General features: G+C 42.2%; 2 protein-coding genes across 5 annotated transcripts in view; both read right to left on the reverse strand.

Annotated features, from left to right (window-relative positions):
- Nucleotides 1–2,404, reverse strand: part of prdm14 (PR domain containing 14) — a 4,958-nt gene extending 2,554 nt beyond the window's left edge. The window contains exons 1-5 of the mRNA XM_007554636.2: nt 1,788–2,404; nt 1,082–1,135; nt 847–1,007; nt 475–757; nt 187–389 (exon numbers count right to left, since the gene is read on the reverse strand). Of these exons, the coding sequence (XP_007554698.1) occupies nt 187–389; nt 475–757; nt 847–1,007; nt 1,082–1,135; nt 1,788–2,370 (1,284 nt within the window). The 5' untranslated portion in view covers nt 2,371–2,404. The remainder of the gene's footprint in view (nt 1–186; nt 390–474; nt 758–846; nt 1,008–1,081; nt 1,136–1,787) is intronic.
- Nucleotides 2,405–5,417: 3,013 nt separating this feature from the next.
- The window catches only part of ncoa2 (nuclear receptor coactivator 2), a 54,047-nt gene continuing 33,707 nt past the window's right edge, over nt 5,418–25,757 (reverse strand). Inside the window, exons 11-22 of one of the 4 annotated variants that reach the window (XM_016672680.1) lie at nt 16,156–16,354; nt 15,859–16,059; nt 15,210–15,428; nt 14,741–14,870; nt 14,421–14,580; nt 13,635–13,931; nt 13,125–13,205; nt 12,807–12,875; nt 12,365–12,770; nt 11,499–11,676; nt 10,867–11,032; nt 5,418–8,615 (exon numbers count right to left, since the gene is read on the reverse strand). In XM_016672680.1, the coding sequence (XP_016528166.1) occupies nt 8,604–8,615; nt 10,867–11,032; nt 11,499–11,676; nt 12,365–12,770; nt 12,807–12,875; nt 13,125–13,205; nt 13,635–13,931; nt 14,421–14,580; nt 14,741–14,870; nt 15,210–15,428; nt 15,859–16,059; nt 16,156–16,354 (2,118 nt within the window). In that variant the 3' untranslated portion in view covers nt 5,418–8,603. Of the gene's footprint in view, nt 8,616–10,866; nt 11,033–11,498; nt 11,677–12,364; nt 12,876–13,124; nt 13,206–13,634; nt 13,932–14,420; nt 14,581–14,740; nt 14,871–15,209; nt 15,429–15,858; nt 16,060–16,155; nt 16,355–25,757 lie in introns of all 4 variants that reach the window. The other 3 variants (XM_007554579.2, XM_016672679.1, XM_016672681.1) reach the window with 3 other exon arrangements.

Genomic DNA, 25,757 nt, shown 5'->3' on the forward strand with positions numbered 1-25,757 from the left:
TATCCATTGCCAGCGTATTCCACGTTTTAATAAACTATAATAATAATAATAATAATAATAATAATAATAATAATAATAATAAACTGGCATATGCTGCCTCGCTGACTCTTGGGAGCTGTTCTTTCAGCACCAACAGTTCAAAAACCGTAGCTAAATGCGAGCCCACAGTGTTTGAATTCACTCTACCTTGTGAGGTCTGTGTTTTTCGTGCACATGCAGGATGTGGATCCTCAGCCTATCCCTCTTCTCGAAGGATCGGTTGCATAGGTGACAGGGAAACTTCCTGTCCCCCTGGTCGACGCAGCGTGTGTATTTCAGGTGCTTGTCTCTGTAATATTTATATGCGAACACCTTCCCACATCTGTCGCACTTGAAGCCCTCGCCTGAATCTGCAGGATATAGAATTTATTTCAGCGGTTTGTAATGCAGACCAAGCGAACACAGAAAGGGTCTGGAGAAGCTGTAGATTTAGACCTTCAGTTGGAGAAACACTGTTGTTGTTGTTGTTGTTCTCCTCTCTGGGGTCCTTCAGTGTGAGTGGGATCCCAAGAAACTGTGTGTAACAGTCTCCGTACCACACCAGAAGCTCCTGGCCTGGTGTGACCTCCTTGCAGGCCTCATAGAAGATCTGACCCTGGACCTGCACCGCGATCAGGTTCTGCTCCTCAGGAAACCGAGCGCACTTCACCAAAGACATCCAGTTTCCAGAAGCGCCTCTGCCATCCACAAAGTGACTCAGCCGACCGTTCTCAAACACCTGGAGGAGAGCAGAGGACGATGTCAATGTCAAGCATGACACAGAAGTTGATTGCAATATGTTATTTTTTGGAAATATAACAGCATCACCTCCCACATTAGAGTGTTGTCGTCATATGTTTTTATCTCACTGGTGTTCACAAGTTTTCCTTGGAAAGGTCCGAATCGCGAGCCTTTGGGAATGCTGACCTTATCTGTGAAAACTCCACAGTGGTAAGTGTGTCCCCACGCAGCCTGGAGGACAATCAGTCCTGCAACACAGAGCCGGTGTTCAAAACGCCTTATAACGGATGTTTAGGAAATATAAAAGATTTTTCTGTCTTACCCTCTGGGAGCTCAAGGGCGTCTTTGTCCAGTAGGGAAATGGAGGGATTAGAAACTGAGAGGATAAAAACAAAAGGAAAAGCAGGAAAAGACCATAAATGGATGAATGGATATTTAGAGAATAGAATGTATTTTATAATATTTTATATTTGTCTATTTTGTATGAGTGATTGCAAAAATAATTTGTATTATTGATTTATTTATTTGCTTTTATGTGTTGATATTTGTGTTTATTGTATTTATTCCAGCTTTATTTAAGCTAACAAATAAATGAACAAATGGGCAGATTTCTTATGTGTTGAATTATGGCATGAAATAATGAAATTACAGTAATAATAAGATTTTAAAACATGAAAAAACTTTTTGTTTAGTAACTTACATGTTTATTTATTTAATTGCGAATTTAATAAATCGTTCTCTCATATACCTAACGATTAATTTCAATTTTATATTTTTATTACGGTTTCATTAAAGCAAATATTTATTTGTTTATTAAATAAATTACTGACAAATTCATCATTTTAATGTATAGATAGAAATAAGATTTTTGTTTTAATTGTCGCCTAAATAAATATTTGGCAAACGCGTTTATTGGATTGTGGCCCATCGGGCCCTGAACGGGGGTTAGCAAGTTTGTTTGAACTCTTTCTGTCAATTCAAATTGTGCATTAAGTAGAAATTCTACCTAAAATTCAAAAGCGCCTCACCTAAGCTTTCCTGCAACGTCAGTCCTGATATAGCGTGGCCCCCGCTGCTCTCCTGGCCCCCAGAGTAACCATAAAGCACCATGAACAAGTCCTCCTCGCTGAAGTTAAAGGATGTGACCCTTTTCTCCGGAGACATGTCGACGGTGCTCGGCCGAAACAAGCTCTCCTTGGGCGGTGTGTTGTTGGAGGACTTGGCGGATGGAGACGGGACGCTGGGCGGGTTGCTGAAGTCCGACGACAGCGGCCCTGCGGCGTGCTCCGTCACCACCGCGGCCAGCTCCTCCGGCCTGGGGTGCAGCACGTGTCCGGGAAACATCTGGCTAGTGTACGGCAAGCCCGACGCGTTGTGACCGAGGAACGGAGCCGCGCCTCCGTGAAACCCGAGGGGAAGCGACGCCCGGGCGTCCGACACCAGTCGACCGAGCGACTTGAGCGGGTGGAGAAGGGTGTGTGTCCGGGGGAAGAAGTCCATGTAGGGATAGGGGCTGGGGAAAAATCCCCGGACGGGACTGCCCTTCAGCATCTCGGCTTGGTGGCTTTTCTCCTTCAACATTGCGGGGACGCTGGAGACGGACACTGACATGAGCGCAAGGGAGCGTGAAGGTTCAAACAGGGACGGATTCTTCAGAGGATGTGGGGAAGAGAGAGAGAGAGAGAGAGAGAGGAGAGAGAGAGAGAGAGGTGAGTGTTACAGTTTAATGCGTTTAATCAATCGAAAAAAGACAGGAGCGTGAGCGTATCTGGCCATGCTTCCGTTGCATTTGTTCACATAAAGTAAAATTCATACGTCACATCTTTTCTTATCTTATTCATGCATGTTGGGCAAACTGCGGGATTCCTTTGCAGTTTGTAATGAAGTAATCCATTTGAATTTGTTTTCAGGTACGGAGAAGCAGAGAAGATGGGACATATTAAATAGGCTTTATTCTCTACCCCCTTGTCTAAAAAATTGTATCCATCTCTTCACCAGACCATCCAATTTAGTTTTTGAATGTTTCATTTTAAACTCTGCTCTGCGGGAGGACTGCCTGTCTGAAATTCACAATTAACAACTTTTAGTTAAATGGACTAAGAAAGGTCCATGAATTTCTGCCTGTAAAAGTCTGGAATTTGATTTGAATTCCAGGTTTCAGTGAGTGTGGGGAAAAAAAAACAAAAAAAACAAAAGGTAAAAAAAACCAAAAACGTTTGGATTTCTAGACTTGTATTTTCTTTGTTTGAAATTCATTCGATTTATTCTTTTTTTTTTTTCTTTATTTTTGCAGATTATATTCAAAGTCTTGCAAGGACCCTCCTATTCATATTCAGCTTGTGTATTTGCACTAGTTTAATGGGCAAAAGGAGGACACAGAACTCTGGGAATGTGGTCTGAAAAAGTGGAGAAAAATTTGAGTGGACGTTTGAAGACAGCCGTTCAAAACAAAAAAAACAAAAAACAAAAAACAAAAAAAAAACGGGCAGCCGATTTTGCAATATTTCCAGCTGAGAGGTCACACACTTCACACAACTAAACAGTAGTGAGGAGGCTATGAAGGCACCAGTCCCCCCAGCCAGCCAGTAAATAGAGAGACAAACCAGGGTCATGACACCAATCAGAGAACAGTCGGTCGTAGCAGAGGTCAGCATTAATGAAGCATTTAATGGACCTTAACGTTTCCCGAACAGTAATTTACTGAACAGTGGGGAGAGGGTCCGGAGAAGGGCTGGAGATGCCGTGCGTCATGCTCCGTGCGCAAATCGTAATTTTGGGAAACAACAACAACAACAACAAAAAGATTTACACGATTAAAAAATTAAAAGAAGCAAGAGAGTTAGACATACGTTTTTAAAATATAATAGAAGAAAAGCTTACCAATCACAGCTGTTTCAGGAGGAGGTCGTATCTGTCATGCCATCAGAGCTGAGCTGAGCTTCGCAAACCTAAATCTGGACGCGTCTCTGGTCATCTGAGGGCACCTATCGTGTTCAGGTCCGCTGAAGATGCTTCCCGGCGTCTTCCTCTTCCCCATTGGCTGAGGAATCCGCTCAGCCTCATGCATCTCAATTAATCTGCGCAGGACAGCCCACTGAAGTTAACCTATACACGATGGCACGCATCCTTTAATTCCACGGTTAGAGAGATTTTCTCCAAACATTTCTATGAACAAACCTGTCCAAATGAAACAAAACCAATGCAAATGAGGTCTCAGAATTTTTTTTTTTTTTCTATCGCCACACCTTTTTATTTCACGCACTCTGGTGTGCTCAGACGGAAGAACACGTCAGTAATCCACGGACCACTCAACGCAATAAAAACCTCTTTAAATTATTCACCCACTTTGCAGTTTACGTCCCTTCAGCATCGCAACCACACCCAGTGGTCTTTTCGTTTCCAACTTTTCTTTTCTCCGATTCGCATCCACCCGCGGGAGCTGTTTCGTACTCGCCTCGGCAACCGACAATTTAAGTAATCTGAAGTCATTTTCTAGAATATATCCGCGCTGTAAGGAAGTGTAGTTGGGTGACTCCAGTAAGCGATGACAGCGGGAGGTCACTCGGTTGTTTCGGGTTGATCAGGGATCATAATAACAACTCAATATTTATATTTGAGGTGGTTATGGGCTGGCTGCAACGAGACACTATATGCTGGGTCAATGCCAGCCCCTAGCTAGAAAACACTATATAAATTAAAGTATCATCAAAAGTGTAATTTTTTATCACTAATTCAATTCAGGAAGGATACCCATGTGTTATATCTATTCGTTACACACCCATCTTTCAACTGACAAGGTGTTAAGTATAATCCAAGTGATCCAAAAGCTGCAGATGACGTGGCTTCCTGTTATAGTCACAGACTGTGAAACCTGCACTGGACCTCAAGCAGCTTGGATTCCATGTGTTTTCTCCTGATGTTTGGACTCTGACTTCAGATGAAAGTAAAACAACAAAACTTTCATCCAAAAGGAGGAATTTAGAGACTGGCTATTGCTGGAGTCTCCACTGAACTCTTAAAACTGGCTTTCCCTCAAAGCTGTAGTGATCAATCGTTCTTGTGCACTTTTTTCCCCCCCTTCCACTCAACTTTCTTTAAAATGCTTGCAAACAGCAAAGTCAGACCTTTTGTGTCTTTTCCTCCTTGTGGAGGGAGTCGGTAACTGTCTGCAGGACATAGTCTTCCCCATGATTATGTGCATCAATATTTAGAAATTAAAAATCTATATTTTGGCTTTAAATAATGTAAATTTTTTTAAAATCTTGTTTTCAATAGTTGCAAGTCACAGTTATCAAAACACAAGTCTATAATGAGTAATTTTTTTTAGATTATGCAAAAAAATTTAATGATATGCTAATTCAGTATGTACTTGGATACATATATATTCTTAAATTCAAGAGGGCTGAGTTCAAACATGTTTATTCATTTATGATTGTTGTGAAACCCAACATAAGTGGCGTTGCTACTTAAGCTTTTAAAAAAAAAAACTTTCTGGAGATCTCCCTTTATGCAGTGATTTAAGTGAATAAAATTGGGTAGAAATTCATCTATAAGCCTTTAAACCTTAGGGAGAGGTAGTCTAAAAACAAAAACAAAAATGTTTTTTGTTTTTTTTTTAAGTTACTACCAGCATGAAATAAAGGACGCAGTTAAAATATGCATTAACAGAATTCTTTATTTACAAGGCAAATAGCATCAGCGAAGCCATATTAGTTCACAACTTGCATAACTGTGGTTTTACCTTCTCTTATATATCTAATTTTGCATAAAACACACACGCGCACGCGCACACACACACACACACACACACACACACACTCACTCACGCAACACACGTGCTCACACACAAACACAACCATGGGGTAACAAAGGTCAGATGGATGCAGGTATACAGTGCGACTCGCGGACGACGCAGAAAACAAAACGGAAAAACAAAAACAAAAAAACAACAGTGATCTTTCTTCAGAAGAATCCAGTATAGTACATATTGCTTCAGTATCTCTGTGAATCATCTTTTCCATACAACAGTGAGGAGAGGACCGGGCCTCTCCCAACATAGAAGAGCAATGATCGTGGTTGTGTGGGGAGGGGAGTGACCGTGTTTTCAGCAGCGGAGGAGAGGTGAATAGTGGTGCACCCATTCAAATACTGTACAACCAGTCATTATACAAATTTATACAGACAGCAGTGTAATTTACAAGAGCAGGACGAAATCTAAGGCAATATGCTAGGGTGTTTAGCATTTCAAAGGTTTGCATCTTAGCTCTAAGAAACCAGCAGACAATACAAAAAGGGTATTTAAAGTTCTGCAAAAGCAAACGTTAAAGAGAAGAAAATATAGTGTGTAGTTTAAGTGGGTCCAAAGTCTGAATATGTGCACTTCCTCTGCACTTGGCTTCAGAAATTCTTAAAAAAAAAAAAAAAAATGCACTGCTACCACATGGCTTTAAGTTCTTTTCAAAACGCTGACAATCTTTGGAAATTTGCAAAGGGCTCTGAATCCATTTAAAAGCCTATTTGAGAAAATGGATTTTAAAGGCTTTATTCTGCATGGGTGGATTTTTACAATCAGAACAGCATCTAATGGGAAAAAAAAAAGCATGATCTCCTGTAGACTGAAGGCAAACACACTGCAGGGCGAGCAGAGTGTGAGTGCAGCCTCTACACTTTTCGAATTACGTCTGGAAATGAGGAAAGCAAAAAAAAAAAAAAAATAAATAAAATAAAATAAAAATAAATGCAGAAAAGACAACGGTGTGACGACAGGTTGGGAAAGAAAGAACAGTAGGTCATCAATGACGATACATTCAGAGTGAATCTGGTTTATGACGAACATCTGCATTTAGATCCTGCTCAGTGACATCTTTAGGAATTTCATGTTTTATGTTTTTTTTTTTTTTTTCCTGTGTGGGCTGGCTAACTAAGAAGGTGAAAGAAATCCAATTGAAATGTGAGGAATCATTTGGCTTGATCAAAGTCTTTTCCTGGGTAAAATAGTTTATATAAAAGTTAGTTTTTTTTTTCCTTTTTTTGAGGTTAGAGAGGATGATTTGCTGCGGATCTCAATTCCCTTTTGGGGAAATAGATCAGCACGTCATCAGCGAACACTTTTATACTTTAATTGCCTGAGGTCATAAAATATGGCTAAGTGTCTGTCAGAGCAGGTGCAGTCTTAACTCTGACCTCTGCGATAGAAGAAAAGGCTGGAGGAAGAGAGGGCTCATTTCGATCACGAGGGGGGGAATAAACTACCTCCCCTCTGCAGGCCCCCCTGGCCCCCTCAGATGGCTGCATAATTTATCAAGAACGCTGTGTGTGTGTGTGGATGTAGACTTTTTCTTGGTACAAACTGCAATAGAAAACGGTGTTTAATACTGCATCCAAACGCAGAGCAAAAACGTGTTTTTTTTTCCCTTTCCAAATTCAGGAAACTGTACAAAAATTACAAAAAAAAAAACAACAAACAGAAAAGGATTCTCAAGTAATTATTGCTTGTTTACATCACACCCGAACAGTTTGCACCTAGCAGCTTGTACGAAGCAGTTTTCACTCCAGACGACAAAGAAAGCACACTTTTTTTCTTCTTTTTTTTTTTTCCTTTATAATTTTGAGTTAATGTATGGCTGTGAGTAGTTTTTTTTTTAAACACTTTTTTTTTGTGTTCTACGCTAAAAGGCAGAGAAGCAAGCCGTAATCTGTACACTGTATACACAGCACACCCACTAAGGACAACCTGCACCCCCGGTCCGAGTCGTACCAGAACATCAGAATGTCAGGACTTCACAGAACAACGATAACAAAAAAAAAAAGCACATATAACTGCTCTGCTTTAAGAGAGGCAGTAGTGACCAGTAAGGAATAAAATAAATAGGAAAGAAAAGGTTTTTTTTTCACTCATCGGTATGTACAATTCATTTTGAACCATATTTGATTTTGACATCTTCTGAAACAGCTGGACCAAGATTATAATCCATAATTCAGGCGATTAGAAGAATCTTCTCAACCATTACTGTTAAAAACGATAAAAAGTGCCTCTTTCACACTTTTAGGAATATCTTCTTGCTACAAGGATAAAGAATCATCTACAATAATTAAAATGAATCTATACAGAAAAATAAAACTTAATTTAATACACTATATAAACCTCTTGACTAAATTATTCTAATAGAATTCCACTCAAATCATTCTTCTGCAGTGTTTATCAAGATCAGTTTTCTTCCCCCCCCTCCTCTGTCTTCAATCTACATATTAATTTTCATAAGAAAAAAAAACAAACAAATAAAACAATTATAAAATAAAATACAGCAAAAAGGCAAAAAAACAAAAACAAACAAAAAACAACAACAACAAAAAAACGACAGAGCTCCGTTTGTACTTATGAACATGACCCGGGAGTCTCTGCTGCCATTTGAAACCCATGAGGAAACGTCCCAAATGAGTGAAGAGAGAAGAACGATTCGGTTCTGCTCTGAGATGAGATTGTAGATGGCCGCTGTCCGCTGAGAGGAATACATTCAACACATCCACTGATGCCCCCTCTGCTCCCTGAAGTCAGTGTATCCCACCAGGAGGGCCCTACAGTAAGTCACACGACGGTGAATGCAGCTGGACGGGCAGGTAGGCTGGCCTTCTGCTCACTCCTGTGTCAGTCCGGGGCCCAACAGGTCAGTTGGGGTGAAAAGGGAGTGAGAGAGGGGGGGAAGGGACAAGGGGCTCAGGACACGGCCCGGCTGATCCAAGGGGCAGTCGGTTACTTACGAGTTTGTGTTTTTGATTCTTAAAGGGCCGACGCGCTCCCTGCACCAGCTGATCGCTGAGGTTCGTGTTAAGAAGCTTCAAGGGGGTCAACAGAATTTCTGTGGAGGAAATGCAAATATTACTTTATGCATTTAGAGCAACTGTTCACGGAGTACCGGCAAGTTTCATTAGGTTAAAGTTCAGCACCTGTGTTCGCAACGGATCCAAAGCAGTTTAGGAAAATTCTTAAAATTTCCCAAATTCTAAACATTTTCTTAGAATTTCACCTACTTAGAAAGTTTCTCACAAACCACCTTAGGCTTTAAAAGAGCTGCTAACGTGGCAAAAATGTAAGGAGTAGTGAAGAGAACTTTTCATGAGCATAAGAGTGCCTTAAACCTCTTGCAATCTCAAGTGGACGCTCGGGGAGAGCGAGGCAGATGTCACGGTCGGACGACGGGAATGTGATTCCTATCAGCATTATGGAATGATTCGAGTACCTGTGTTTTTAAAATTCATCTTGGCAAGTTATCTGCTAGCTTCTTCTTTACTAGCTTAAGTAGCTACTACTGAAGGAGGGAAGTTTTTATTCGATTAATCATCAGATTAATCAATCACTCGATTACTAAGATAATCGTTTACAATAGCCCCACTCTAAACAGCTAGCTTGTTTAGCAATGACCTATTGTAGCTTATCCTGCATGTGGAAGTTGAATGCTGGGAAACTAACAACCCAACATTTCTCCCACACAATTGCAAAGATCATAACAGAGACATTTTAATAATACTTTAAATTGAACTACTGAAATTGTTTCTGATCATTTTTATTTACTTTTTGTTTGTTTGTTGTCGTTTTAAACGCGCCCATATTACATTTAAAATGTAGTCAAGCACAGCAGCTAAAAGCTCAACATGTCGGCTAGAAATGACAAAGAACCTGTTTCTTTAGAGCAAAGCCAGTCATAAAAAATGAAAAATGTGCTGTGATAAATTCCTTCTAAAAAACAAAGACGAAAAAAAAACCTGAATTAAAGCGAAGTACACATCGTTTAACACATTTTATGGAAAACGTAGATGTATTTAAGAGTGTTTAAAGCATAAAATGTTTATTACTAAATGTAAACCTCTCAGCCTTGAACTTGTCTAACAACAGGAATTACAAAGCATGTTGGAGAACATCATCAGGCATAAAACCCATAGGAGAAAAACACAAATGCATGCACTAATGGCTCAACAGTAAATAATTGAAATAATCTAAGTGCCAATATTCTTTCTTCTACAAACCCGGAGGCGAGATAAGCCCAGTGACGGACACGCTGCTATGTTACAACATTCTGGACAGCAGGCAATCAAACAGGAGCGCTGTAGTTAAATATTCATGGATCTTTACGGGCTTAAAAGCATTACGGTCAACAACAGCGCATCGCAGACGTGCAGCCTAACGATACCAGCGAGACAAACGCAGACAAATTAACTTGTTGGGCTTTACAACGAGCGGGGCGCGGCAGGAATTGAGTGATGTTGATACACGAAACATGCGAGTCAGTGAGTAACGTCGGCAGCCTACATAAAAGTGTAACTAAATGGTCTGACTTTAAAGTGCCCAGTTACATCACTGCCCTAAAAGTTGGGAAGAGAAGCAGCAGAACTTTAGAGGAGTTACGTGAACTACGGAGTAAATTATTCAGCAGCAGGGCAATTAAATGAAGGAGAGCCAAACACAGCGCTTAGAATAACTCAAACAGAAAAGCGGAGATGAACGCAGAAGAAGTCGGCTTTCGTCTGGGGCATGATTGACAGATTTCTAATTCATCCGAACTAGAAATGACACAAGAAACAACTTTATTGGTTTAAAAAAAAAAAGAAATGCAAGAACTGGGTGAAAAAGTTGAAATATATTGTGCATTCTCTCAGATTAATCACGACTGAATACCACCCCTGAAATATTTTTCAGGGATAGTTAAAAATTCCTTAGACATGATTTAAAACTAATTAAAAAGCTTTCGGTGTAATTGTTTGGTATAACTGCTCCTCGAATCATTGCTCATTCGAGGAGCATGATTTTAGGCTGCTACTACCAGATGCTTAAACATTTTTATTGTCCACAGAAAGTGAGAACCAACAACTAAATTTAAACAAATAACTGGAGCTCCAATTGCATCTGAAAATTTAGCACAACGTCACTATGTGCAATTAATATCCCAGAGAACCGCTTGGACTGTAGTAAGCAGAACGACGAATGCGGAGGGCTATGTTCAAGTTCTCGACTTCACTTCGACCACTAAGCTGGCAAAGATGCAGAAAACACTTTTTGTTCGCACCCCCCACCCCCCCCATCCAAACTGGCCGTGGAGTGCGCCAAGTACTCACCTGCTCTTGCCCCATGGAGGGCAAGCCGGGCGAGGACCCCGACGCCATGGACGTGACGCTCATCTGGCTGCTCAGCTGGTTGTTGAGGCCCATGCTGTTGCCGTTGTACATATTGCTGCTGTTCTGTTGGGCGAACTGCGGCGACGCCTGCTGCTGCGAGAACATGCTGGGCAGCGGAAACGCAACGGAGGCCGTTAGGTTGGGCCGTCAGAGTCACCGTGTGTGCACGTGAATTTTCACAGGATTAAAAAAATAAAAATAATAATAAAAATAAAAAAATGCAGTACCGACATGTCCCACAGTGCACATAATTAATAAATACTTGTTTTTATTTTTGCTTCTCATGCTTTGATAGTTAAAAAGACTAACATCCTTTGTTCTTTGCTCTTGAGGTTATCATGTGGACTGATTTTTATTTTTACAAACATACAAATCTTTCTCCTTCTTAAGCCAGTAAACCATTAATTTAAGCTGCTTTTACTCACCAGAAGAACATAAAACTCACAAACATCCCTGATCAATATTTTCTGAATACAAACTGAAATCTGAAAGCACCCAGGTCCAAAAACACGAACTCAGTCTTTACGTTTTTTTCACAGTCGCATTCCGCTGGATGTGCTGGTCGTCCTCACCTGTTGCCTCCCATGTTACCCTGTGGCCATCCGTTCATGTCAGGGGAACCCTGGAAAGCGGCGTTCTGCTGGCCCTGCTGCATCATGGGGGACTGTGTGTGCGCCATGCGCGGGGAAAGCAGTGGGCTCTGCGGCGTGCTGGCCCCAGCAAAACTCCCGTCTGCCTGTTGGCTCATACCTGCAGAGGACGAATTCAAACACGTCAACCACACCGGTCCCACAGAAAGTAAGTACATTAAACATATTTAGAACAAATGCAAGAAGAAGAAGAAGAACAAGAAGAAGAGTGTGCTGTGACAAAACAGATGAAGTATTCAAGAGGCCTCTGTGTTCTGAGGTGAAAAAGTGTCGGCATTCAGGGTCAATTACAGGCAGGTGGAATTTTCTACATGCATTTTAACAGAAGAAGAGAGAAGATGGAGGAGATTATTTAACAAAAAAAAGCGAAATCTCAAAAAGACGTAAATATGGTAAATGTCATTAGATAAATCAGGTAAATGTACGACAAACTATTCAGAGAATTCATGGCCAAACTGGGAGGTGGGTGGGTCAATTTATTGAGCTCTGACTCCATCTAGTGGAGTAAAAAAAGCATAACTAGGAGATAATTTATAGGTTTACTGAGTAAAATATGCAGCTTAATCTGTATCTGTTTATGATGATAGTGATCATCAATGCATGAAATTATAAATCTGGCGTTCGACATCAATTGGAAGTGACGCTTTCCAATTGATTCACATCAACACACACACACACACACACACACACACACGTACACACATATATACAGCGTTCTTGGGTGAAGTGTGTTGTTGGCTGGCGGGGGCGGGGGGAGCAGTACCTGAGTTGGGCGGGGGGAGCAGTACCTGAGTTGGGAAACTGAAAGGCACTGTGATGCATTTGAGGGCTGAGTACGCCCACATACTGTCCGCCCATCATGTTTGTGTTTCCCATCATCATCTGTGAGGAGGAGGAGGAGGTGGAGGAAGAGGAGGTGCCATGCAGGTGGAGCTGAGGGTTGGGGGGCAGAGTGGGGAGGCTGGGGGAGAGAGGGGAGGAGAAGGGGCTGGTGGGGGGAGGTGACGAGGCCAGGCCTGTACTGGTACCGTAGCTGGGCGGGTAAGGGAACTGCTGGGGGGCGGCCTGGGGGTTCCTGGGGTTGCTCAGGCCTCCGGCCATGTTGGGAGGCAGGCTGAGGCCCTGGGCCCTCATGGCTATGCTGCGCTGCTGCTGGACCTGCTGGGCCTGCTGAACGTGCTGCTGCTGCTGCTGCTGTTGCTGCTGCTGCTGCTGCTGCTGCTGCTGCTGTCGCTGCCTCAAGTGGTTGCTGAGCATCTCCCGCTGACGCTGCGCCAACATGTGAGCGTTGATGTTTCCCTGGAAACAGCAGGAAAAGGAAGCGCCAGAGCGACGGGATGTCAGATGTAACCCGTTTTGCAAATGCGTGTCTGTGGTTCCAATGTGTCCAAGCGTGAAAAAAAAAATTTAAGGCGTATGGAATACTTTTGGAATATACTGTGGCGTCTTTAAGTATTTCGTTTATTGTGAAGCAACAGGATATATCATCATAAATTAGCAGATGGAACATGTTTGTGCAGGAATGTTATTACATGACTGTGGTTGTACCTGGTTTGGAGCACTGGCTCGTAGAGGTAGGTTCACATTTGACACGCCAGGCATCTGAGTCATCATTGGCTGACTTTTCTGCTGGAAACACCCCGCCCCCCCACAAAAACACATTTAAGCACAAATAAAAAGAGTTACAGACTTAAATTTATTTCAGCACCTCTTTAATTCATTTTTAAGTTTTAATCTCCGTAATCAACATCAGTACATCAAAACCAACATGTAAATATGGCAGATTTAGCCACAAGGGTTCATTTTCGTCTCTAGTCCCCTGACAGGTTGACGGCGATAAACAACACACACGGACGAACACACACGCCATAATTTACTGCAAATTACAAGAAATTGGTAATAGTACGAAACACATTAAGACCACTAGGAAGTCTAAATGTGTGCGACCAGGGGCTTCGAATTCGTCAGCCTCGAGAGCGATTACGTAACTCAAACCTGTGAGTTCAGAGTCGATCGACGGGGCTGCGTGTCGTCTCATGTCGGGTCGGTCTAGCGTACCTGTTGGGACTGAAGCCGGTGCTGGAGCTGCAGCCGCAGCGCGTTGGGCTGGTTCGGGGCGACCGCGCCCGGCCTGAGTACGGGCCGCTGCTGCATCCTCATCATGGGGTAGGGCGGCCGGGGCCCCATCTGGCCGGCCATCGGGTGAAAGCCGGGCTCCTGCATGGGAGGGCCGGGAAAGCCCCTCGGCACCATGTGGGAGGGCGGCGGGCCGAACTGCTGCGCGTACATTGGGGGCTTCTGGTCCAACATGATGGCTGGGTCCGGGGGGAACTGCTCTGGTTCCAGTGACTGGCTCTGAAACGGCAAACAATCGACATTAGTGGAACATCTGCAAGAAATTGGTGCAAAAAATGACAGAGAACTTACAGAACCTTGCTAAAGGATTCAGTCACCTTAAACTTTTTCTAAAGCATTTTCTCACAACAACCGTAAATGTCATTGTAGTGTACTGTATTAGGAATTTACGACCGTAACACCGACCTGTCTGCTATGTGCTTTAATCTACGGGATGCTCTTTACTCACTAATGTCCTCTATGAAACTTCTGAGGCCTTCACAGATTAAACTGCAAGCGGGTAGACTCTTTTTTTTTTTTTACTAATGACGAGACATTTGAAGGTAGCTGGTTGCATCAGATTTTATTTAGAGGTATTCCGATTTAAAAAAAAAAAAAGAGGCAGTATAACAAATGCACAGCAAAAATATTTAGACTTATTCGATAAGATTTATGACAATTCAAGTCGCATTATCACCCTTGTGAGAAACGGTGTTAGAAAAAGCTCACCTGTTCCACCAGGGCGGGGATGCCGAGAGCTCGATCGATCTCTTCTAATCCGTCAAAATCTTTTAGTGCCGAGTACAGCTGGGACATCAGGGCCCCCTCGTCCACTGCGCTGCCTTGATCGAGACTCGGGTTGCAGAGGAGATCATCTTGCTGTGCAGGTCTGTAGAAAAATAAACAAAAATGCCTAATGTATTACAGAAAGGTTCGGGGTTGGGGGGGGCGAGAAACAGTGTCTACATTTAAGAAAATCCCCAGACGCGGAGATTGCCACCGGCTCCTTTTGGGAACACAAAACGGTCATTTGTGGGTTAAAAACGTACCTGTTCTGGTTTACGAAAGGCGCCTGATCGATTGGCATCATGCTGTCCGGCCAAGGGGCCGTCTGATTGGGCGGAGCCTGCTGCTGGGAGAAATGGTGGCCGACCATATTAATGTCCATATCAGGTTGGGCTGAAAGAGAAAGGAAGAATATCCAGGTCAATGGAATTATTAGAGAGATGCCCAGAGATTTTTTTAAAATACTTTTACAATTTCTCTTTCACAAGAGCAAAAAAGGTAAAAATGATGGGTGTTAAAATAATTCACCTGCTACACCGCGACCAACCACAAGATGGCATCCTTTACAACTCTGAGAAGCTAGTAAACTATGAGGGGGTGAGCTGAGGTCTTCCTCACTCTACTTTAGCAGCTTCAAATGGGCGATATCATGAACTACAGATTTAAAGTCTTTGTCATGCAGCTTTTTATTTCTGCGCCTTCATACCAAGACGTTTTAAAGTTGGCTCTCACCGTTGGCCATTAGTGGAGACTGCAGCATCGGCCGGGGTGCTGGCTGGCTGTTGGGTCTCATCGGAGGATTGCCGGGCACCATCCTACCCTGCATGCCTCCTTGTTGTCCCGGAGCGGAAGCTCCAATAGGAGGCGCAGAAGCTGGACCGGTCCATCCCTCCGGCTGCTGCTGCTGCTGCTGTTGCATGGCTGGCCGCGGACCACCTTGGGTCATCAATCCTGCGGGAGCGGGAGGAAGGACAACGACGCAGAGACGAGAAGCGGTGAGAAAATGGTCCGAAAAGATTCTGGAGAACGTTCTCTGCAAACATATTGCGGCGGTGGTCTGTGGATCGATGTGAAAGGGGAAATCTTTTGTGAGCAATGCTGGAAGTTGCTCGGGGAGGATCGATATGTGGGAGACGCAGTGAGAGAAACTTCGCTGGTGTGTGGGCGACTATTTCCTGTCACAGGAAGTGAGTCAGTGTGTCATGATGTTGATGGGTTCGGGTGAGAGACACAGAGGCAGAAGGAAAAGTGTCTAATCGGAATTTGGAATCAGCCACAAGTGTCACAGTTCAAGACTACAGTTGTATTTTTGTTTGTTTTTTTTTTTAATTTGATAATTTGATAATTTGATTTGACTTGAAGAGCTCTTGGTTAGACTTACCTGCATTGCCCATACCAGGCTGGTTGGGCATCATGCCATGACCTCCCAACATGCCTTGCTGCTGATGCATTACAGGGTAAGGGCTGTTGGCCCGTATGGGGTACTGCAATGATGGCTGCTGTGAGGGGACATTCATGTCCAGAGAGACACTCCTCACTGGTAATGCCCTGCCCGGCTGCCCTGGTCGGACAGCGCCAAAATCTAAAAAGTAAGAATAAACAGACTTTAAAAAAAAAGAAATCCTGTTTTTTTTTTTTTTTCTTTTTTTTCCCCCTTGAGTTTGAGAGCTCTACTTACTAGTTTGACCCATGCCGGGTCCGAGGCCTCTGGGTTGCTGCTGCGTCGCCATGGCGGCGTTGCTCTCCGACATCTGCAGGATGTCATTAAAGATGTTCTGCTTGTCCATGGGACTGGGCAGCGAAACCGGCCGCTGCTCGCAGAAGAGCTGCGGCTGAGCGCTCTGCAGGTCGTTCAGGATGTCGTCAAGCTCCGATGACTATGAAAACACAAACAGATGAGGCACGTGGGATTCCAATTAGAAACTGATTAAAGCCAGACATGGAAGTACCGATACATAATGTTCTAATGAACGTTTGACGAGAGATTCGACCGGAGAGGTCTGCTGGAACGCCTTCTGTAGAGACAACCTGATGCTCAGATGACAAAAGAACCAAGGAGGATTCAAACCAAAGAATCTGGCTCTAGCTAGCATGGTGACTGTAGCATCGTGAAAACATTCACACTGCTTTAAAGTTCAAATTAGCAAAAGCAGTTTTGGACACAAGAGAAAATGTTTCATCTTCAAAGACCCCAGATTTTGAGTTTTGTTTCCTGAAAGTCAGATTTAGGGCTTTATAAGACTTTATAATGCACATTTAAGGCCTACCTGCTGTGCTAAAACAACTCAAGTTATCTTGCTTACCCAATAACTTACATTTACTTGTTTAACAACTGAAGTACAACTATGTTTGTTTTTTTGCGTCTTTTGTACCGTTACTTAAATTCAAGGCCTTGTAATATACACAAAGCTCCACACACAGCGTTCATTCCAAGAAGCTGTTAGTCAATTGCTGAAATGTCTGTTTTCAAGCCAAACTGTGTTAATAGACTTTTATTCCTATAGTGAATGAGCTGGCAGAGGATTACTACCAAGAACATTTTAACTCCCTTAATAAACAACAAAAGCAAGTCTTGGTAGGAGAGGAGAGACTATGTCTTGGAAAAAAAAAAAATGAAGAATGTGCGAACAAATTGAGGATGCAAAACATTTAAGATGCAGTGTGGGAAAAAAAAAACACTCAAGACATTTTAGAAACCAAAACCGAGAGGATCAAATTAAAAGGACTTGTTGGAAACCTTTTTACAACCTGAAACTCTCCTGTTTCAGAATCCGAAATGTATAATTTTCCAACTAGATAATGGCGTAAAATAAAGAAGTTCAACCGAAGAGCCAAGCGCCACTCAGGGCTACATGTAAATACAAAAGGAATATCATCTGACGTGACAAGTTGTTGTAGCTTTCCACATGCTTTTATCTTCAACAAGGACAAGGCCAAGGTGAGGAGAGAGCTTTACTTGCTCAGTGATGGGAGTTAAGGGTCAGGGAAATAGTTGCCATTTTTAGAAAATAGAAGCAGCCTCCAACAGATACTCGGTTTTCCGAGACGAGGCGAGCGTTTCCAGATAGCGGCGGCCTCGTGGAGCCACGGCACTGATAAAAAAAGAACTGACTAGGATTTTCTTTGTATTTTCATATACTTCTGGCACTTTCAGTCGTCTGACATGTAAAATCAAAAAGGCCAACAGGATGTTTGCTTTACGTAAAAGACGTTTCACGTAAAGTAAAAGGAGAAAGACAGAGGAGAAAAGCAAGATGCAAACTATCTTCATTTACCAACAATAAGATATATCAAATCACTGTCAAGCCTGGATAAGATTAGAGTGCTAACAAGGTCACATGGATACTGTTAATGCTGTCGTATGAGCTGCAGAAACACGATCTACCCAGTTTTCATACTACAGGCCTCCTGAAAAACTCGTTCATGATGACCTTTCATTTGCTCCAGTTTAATACAAACTACTTTCATTTTAAAGGGGTAGTTTATTTCGTCATATTACATAATGTAGCAATTATATTTCCACCTGGAAAACGAGTGACATAGATTATTATCTTAAAATCCAATAGCATTAAAATGACCACTTGTTCAACTATAAATAACTGTTAAGTTGAAGGGTGAGCTGTAAAAAAGGGAACAAGAGAACAAAAAAAATGAAACCACATTGAAGCAAACAGACTGTTCATCGACTGATCACAGGTTTAAGGAAATAGTCTTAAGAACTTAAAATTTGTGCCTGAATCTGGGTTTCATGTCATTTTCTGTTCAAGCATGTACAGCATCATTATGGCACAAGGCTTTCTGTCTCTGCATCTCTACATCTTGGCCTCCAACAACACAAACTTGCTTTCGTACTCGCTCCTTAGGTGGGCCACACACGAGACGCTAAAAGACGGGAAATATTTCATTCGTAAGTTTATTCTCTGGTCCAAAGGATGGGAGTCTGACCCCAGATAACGGAATTTAACTCAAAAGGGTGTTAAAAGGCAACTGAACTCTGGTACACAAAAAAAAAAACCCAGGTATCAGTTTGGTTGAAGTGAAATCTGGAGCGGTTCAAATGCACATGTGAATGCCGAGTGAACTGGAGACTTCCCCAAAAGCAGGAAGCGCTCTATAGCGCAGGGCATTCTGGGTAACTACAACAAAAACAAACGCCCACATCTATCGCTAGTGGGAGAAATGGTTTGTGTTTTTATTTTTTTTAATCAGAAACAGAAGAGAAATCCTACTACTGTTAAAATCTGATGCCAATGCATTTTTGTTTACATTTTGTGAAGGAGGAAGTTGCGCTTCGCCTTCTTCAGAGGTTTTCCTGTTGTTTCCTACAATAGTTCTTGGTGCAGCGCCGCCACAGGCGAGGAGGTGAACAAGGTTTTTTTTCAAAGTGTTTGGTTTATTTGACACAGTGCAGTGTGACAGCAAATCACACCAGGTGAAAATGTAACAAATGTAATTTCAGTCCCCAGTCGAACAAGTGTGAAAACCCTAAAAACTTACCTATATGGGGCTGTAGCTTTAACTGAAGGCATGTGCCATTCTAGGTTTTGCTTCCTTCTTTAAACTAATAGCTTTAAACTTTTAATCAGCCGGTGAACGACCCGTTTTAAATTTAAATAAGGTGTTCAAGAAATAGTCCACTCTGGCTTGCGTCTTACTCCCATTTCATCTTTTAAAAATTTAAAGTTGAACTTTCAACCTGGTATTAGTCCAGTGGCACAAAACGTGAGTAGCAGCGACATGTTTTTAAGCTCTAAGACTTTGATCAGGAGTGTACATCTAACAATTATAAGAACACCAAATAAAATGAAGCAAAATTTAGTCAATTAAAAAAAAATAAATAAATAGCAGATAATCAATTAAATGTAATGATTTCAAGGCAGCCACTGGGAGTTTTAGTAAATAAGTTGCAGTGGCCATAACTGTCCAGCAGAGTGCATCGCGCCTGGGCTAATATTTACAGATCGTGACATACTGTACAGCAGTACAGCACCACAGTATTGTATAGTGTTGCACTTCGGTTTTCCATACAGTGACATTTATTTGTCGGGCATGCAACTGCTACGGATGATAACAGGGTAGCCAAAAAAAAAAAAATGTCTGACAATATTTATCTGAAGAGCTCAAGGTCCTCAGCTTTCACGCGACAAGAGGCAGACCCAGTAGGGTCCTCATATAAACGGGAAGAAAATGATTAGCCCCGCAATGCTGATAATACTGAGAAAGGACGAGCGGAGTGGATATATAGGAGACCTGGAGAGAGTAGCAGAGTGAGGATGGAGTGGTGGGAGAGAGAAAAGCCCTAATGAGGTCAGGAATGATGTAATGCCTCTGTACACTCCGTTTGCTCTCCTCCTCCTCGATTCTCTCTCCTCCCACTTTCAGTTCTCTCCATTTCTAGTTGCTTTTACTCTTAATGGGTTCTGCCGCTATCAATCCTTTTAACTGGCTGGCCTTCGGTGCATGTCTGTGTATGTAATTCAATCCGTGTTCTCCTTTTCTCAGCACTACAACCTATAAGCGTACGGACACAGGCAACGCGCAAACGTTCAGAGGCAGGAAATAAAAAATTAAAAAAAAAACCACAACCTGGTAAATATACAGTCTCAAAGCACTCGCAGATTAGACATTTATCACCCAATTAAGTCTTAGAGTCCACTCTGAAAGCACTCAAGAAAAAGCAGGGAAAAAAATTGCACCTTATTTAATGCATTATCAAACCTCATTTCTTAAAATAAGGTAGAACCAGCTCCTGAATAGTGACGATGACAGCAAGTTAGATTACTTAAAAGAAAAATAATATTTAAGTACCGACATAGACAGAGAGTGATCTTCATGCTGCAGGAATTGGCTGTCAGCTGCTGATGTGTCCTACATTTTTATGCATGTTTCATAGTTTAGGCACTCGGAGACATTTGCATGCCTAGCAACAGCAGGCTGACGTTTCCCCACAGCGAGCCAGAGATGAAGCGCTGACCAACATCTACTCCTACAAACCAAACCGGGACTCATCCGATACTTGATAGAAACTAACACCTCTGCAAAAGTAAGACACTTTACTCTGTTTCACATACACTCGACGGCCACGTACACTTTGCCCGTAGCAGGGTGTGTGACCCTACTTTTGGCATTACAGTTTAACTGACTTAATTCTCAACATCACAGAACGGACAGGATCGGGATGTTTTGAATTTTGTGCTATTGCAAGACCTACCCATGCCTACATATTTTCATCAAATTCACGTAGCTGTAGCTGAAATCAAAACATTACTATTAATGTTCCTGACAGGTCTACTGTCTGTGCTTTGTTTACCAACTGTCCACATGTAGCTGAATTTTTATTTTATTTTTCTTTTAAAGCTGTTGCCTATTTTTGTGTCCGTGACTTGCTAAACTGTATTGAAGACCATGAGCATCATCTTGTGCGCCTGTTTTTTTTTTAAACAAGACATTTTTTACCTTTTTTTTTTTTTTTTTACCTTTTACAATGTTGTTTACAGTACGTCTATGTGCCCTGCTCTGACTGCTGTATTCATATCCACAGACATCTCTGTCTGCTGAAACACCAATTATTACATTTCATGTCGTTCAAAGCAAAGGGCGAAGTTCACGAAGCAGACAAACAACTTTTTTCAATAAGTTCTGTCAGCACAATGTCAACTAAAACTGCACCGAAATGTTACGAGCTGAATCATCAACGACTCGTATGAAAGCATTAGCCTAGCATTTGTGGCAGCTGCCATGTAAGAAATTTCTCTGTCGAGTTATGCATCTTTGGATACAGGATTTTCTACTTGAGTTATCACTGTGTTGGAGCTGCTTATTACAGCGGCCCTAAAAAACCCAATGACTGCACATTCTTTTCAAATTCAGATTTATGAAAGCTTTATGCATAAACAAAAAGAAGTTTGGTTTTCTCAAAAATACCGATATGAACCTGTCTTGTCCTTGACTAGTTCTTCTCAAGAACTGGTCAATGCTGGTGTGGAGGACTCCATGGCACAGGAGGATGAATGTCTTTTTTTTTTTTTTTTCTTGACTTAATTCACGACATTTGACAGGAAAAGGGAACTTCGAAACAGATCGAGTAAAGCAGAAGTGCCACTGTCAAGTATGCAATCTAAAATGACCCTAGTCCTGCAAGAATCCTGGCATTTAAGCTTGAAATAAATATACAAAATATTGCTGACAGATACATGACAACACCACCTACAGTAATATATACCAACATTTACCAACTACAGTCATCGATGAGCCATTAAAAAAAACTTGGTGAATGTCACAGGGTAGTGGAGCTTGGCTATTTTAGAAATAAGATAAATCTCTTCTTCAAGCCATTTAACATCTTTGAAAAGTTTTATAATCATATAACGTGTACATATTATATGGAGCACTGCGAAGCTACTTTTACCTCTATTTTAATTTAAATTATGGCCTATTATTGTTTTTCCTTTGAAACTCATATGATTTTCATCAAAAAGTGTGGATCCTGCATACACTGTGTGCTCAATTATAAGGGAAGTGATTATTTTGACCATGTCATCATTTTTAAGCATCTAAGCTGGATAAACTTGAATGCTGAATGGATGTAACCATTCCAGGTGATGTGTGTCTGTGTAAAGAGGCAGGGTGTGGCCCAAAAGATCTACAACCTATATCAAGGTGAGTTAAATTTTCGAGCAGCTTCCTCTATTTTGGTAAAATGAGCCAAAAAAGAAAAAAGATTTACTGACTCTCAAAAGTCAAAAATTACCAAAAAAAATCTCTTAAGTGGTGCCGTAATCTTGAAATTACTAAGACTTGGGGCGTGATCCCAGAAAAATCAAAAGCTTTGTTACAAATGGCCGACAGGGTGAGAAGAAATGACAAATTAAGCACCAAGGATTTGAGAAGAACCAGGTGTGAAGCTACCAAGAATCCATCATCTTCCAGCTCCATTATATTTCATAACTGCCAGAAGATGTTCGGAGACACGGCCCAGGTAGTAAAGGCTGAAACCCGACCACCACTGAACAAGACTCGTAAGCTAAAGCATGTAGACTGGGCCAAGAAGTATCCGAAGACAGATTTTTCAAAGACATAGGAAATCTTAGGGATGTGCCAAATCTCTTTGCAGTTCAGATGGATGAACCAGTGGGTGGAACATCTACCAGTCCATACCAGGTAGGGGACTGGTATGGACTGGTATTATTAAATGACAAAAAGTTGATAGTCTAATAGGTCAGTAAACTGACGGACTTCTCCGAATGGAAGCTTATCGCTTTTGCTGAAAAGAAAGGTCAAAACTCTGGTTACAGATTTTTTTATTTCTCAATTTCAGAAATGTTTACTGGAATGTTTTGATTTAGGGATTATAATTCTCAGAGAAAAAAAAAATGAGATGGGAAAATGTGCATTTTAATTTTGTTTAGATAATTCTGCACAATAATTGTGCACTTAAGAATATTCTCATAAGAAAGTCAAAATCTCACTTTTACTTTCTTAAACATTCATGCTTGATGTTTACCAGCAGCTTGGATTAACGCTCCAGTTGGTGATCAATAAAAAATAATCCTCAAAAATAAGACTTGCCTTGTAATTGTGCACACACAGTTTATGTCAAATCTGCTTTCGACCAGTTAAATGCAGGTAAAAAAATCTCAATCCAAATCCCAGCTCCTTTCCTCCAGCCATGTTTATTTATTTATCTATCTTGTCTGGTAATTAGCGAGTATAGAATTACATTTCTTTCACTGGAGCAACAACTTGGTAATGGCTGCCACTTAAGAAACTATTTATGACAAGTGATCAAATTACACAGCTCTTCTCTAGTAACCAGAGGCTGAAAAATGTTGAAAGCGCTGCGTCGCGAGCGTGGCTGCTCAGCGGTGAGCGGCCTCCCTCGTAGCTGCGCCTGCTTTCGTTTGGACACGTGCTTTGAAATGATCTCATCATAATGGCTAATAGCTAAAATCGCGTCAACGACAATCCGAGAAGCAGCAACGTGAACAGCCAAGGAAGGGGCATTTAGAATAAATTAAGAAAATTTATTCTAAAATTTAAAACAGCCCTCTGTTTAAAGCGGCAGAGGAAAGTGGCAGCAGGGTGTCGGTGGCAGGTGCTCTTCTGCCACGCAGCTGGAATGTGAAGCAGCCGGATGCCATCGCCACCGTGGCTTTGGAGCGGCAGCGCGCGGAGATTTAGGATAAAGCCATGCGGATGGATTTTACGCTTCCTGGCAGGTAAGTCGAAAGTTCTCAACTAAACAGAGGACCGCCATTAATCCAAGTGGATGATTCAAGAGTGCTGTAGGGTTCACGAACATCACCGGCATGAAGCAGGAAATGGACAGGCGGACAGAGACATTCTTTGCTGAAGAACGGACTCTTCAGAGTTGTGGGAAAACAAAAAGGTAAAAACAAAAAACAAAGCTTCAAAATTTACAGAGTGGATCAGGTTTTATGAGACATATTTCTATAATGATTTGATATAATTTAAATATGGAGTCTGAAAAATACCGATAAACGGACTAAATATGTTAAGACATATTTAGTGCAGACAAACAGAAAAGCATGAGACAGAGGGATAAATGAATAGTAGGTTGGATGAACAGGTGGGAAGAAAGACAAGTGGGTGGGGTGGATGAAAGATCTCAACATACTGATGGATAAAAGACTTGATTGATGGTGGTGGGATGGGTGGAGAAATAAGCAAACAGATACATAAATGTGTGAATAGATGGATGGATGAATTGGATGAATGATATAAAATTTCTAATGTTTTATTTCCATTTCTAAACTGGCTTGGAAATAATCCCAACATCCTCGGCGTTCTCTTTACGACTTCACTTTTGAAAATACTTTGTGTGAAAAATGCTTAGGAAATCAAATTCTAAACCTTTCCAGACTGTTGGACCATAACCCTGTGTGTGTGTGTGTGTGTGTGTGTGTGTGTGTGTGTGTGTGTGTGTCACGTTTTCTCGTCTCACTTTGTAGTGAAAGAACAAAAAAAGGTGCGGCGACACTCTCAACACAGTCACCTAATGCGTCCACCTCCTGCTCTGTTGATAACTGATAGCTGATCAAATCACAAGCTTCAAGCTGCCATACAGTGAACCACAGCCATAACTGGGATTTGATTTCTCATTTAACGCTGCCCCGGCCATCAATAATTCAGCCCTGAAACGATGATGGTGAGGAGGAATATGAGGAGGAGGAGCAAGGCAGAGGTAGGTTGAGAGTCAGTGAGGAAGCAGTGGGTGAGGTTAGTGGAGAGGATGACTCTCGGTAGCTAGTTCAGTCAGCTTTCACACACGGCCAAACAGCGAGTCACCATAAGAGCGCAGAAAACCACACACACACACACTCACACTCACACACACACACACACACACACACACACAAAGTGACTAATGAAGTCACAGATTAGTGCGTGTCTAACAAATGTCCTTTTTCTCATTAGAGAAATCTGTTAGCCTGGAATGAGCCGTCGCCGACTGAAGGAATGACTGCTTTTAATAACGATCCCATTTCACGGCTGCCGTTAAAAACCACCGAATCCGTTCCATTGTTCGGCTTTACTTTATTGCCTTGCACCTCCGCAAAAATCAAACCTTCATTATTAAGCCCCGCATTCTCTTCGTGTACGTCCTACAAGCCCAGCGATCGCTCTGCCCGCCATCTCCATGGCAGCAGCGAGAACACGCAGGAGCATATGGCTCATCATTTTCACTCTGCATGCCGACGCTGGGCTCTCCTGGGGGCATCTACACCTTCCTCATCTCCCTCTTCTTTGTTCAGTCTTTCATTATCCAGCAAATCGCGTCCGCCCCTGTTGGATATGTGTACCTAAACAGCCTCCACACGAAAACGCGGCCGCCGTGTAAAGATGCCGATTCGGAATAGAAAATAAGAGAAGGAGATCAATAAGAGGAAGGATATTGGTGTTATGCTCTGTAATGTGGCTTAGCAGTGCAGCTTCCTGTACGAATAGGAGTCTTATTGAACGTGTGAGGCCATCAAACCTCTGCCCTGTCGAATCGACTTGAGTTTCACTCTCACTGTTCGCTCCTTTTTTTTCTCTCTCTCTCTCTCCCTCTCCCTTCCCTCCTTCAGCGCCGAGCCCGCCTCCGGCTCTGCCAAACCTGAGGACTCCGGCCAAATGCAACTGGGATCAAATGGCTGAAGAGAACCACAGGGAGCTCCCTCCAAATGTCACAGTTGTTTGAAGCTGGCAGATAGATTCCCTTAGCGGGCCGCTGCCAACACAAAGGCGGTGAGGGAACCAGATGTGTTTATAAGCCTT

The sequence above is a fragment of the Poecilia formosa genome, unplaced genomic scaffold (assembly GCF_000485575.1).
Source record: "Poecilia formosa unplaced genomic scaffold, Poecilia_formosa-5.1.2 Scaffold64, whole genome shotgun sequence".
Classification (NCBI taxonomy): Eukaryota; Metazoa; Chordata; class Actinopteri; order Cyprinodontiformes; family Poeciliidae; genus Poecilia; species Poecilia formosa.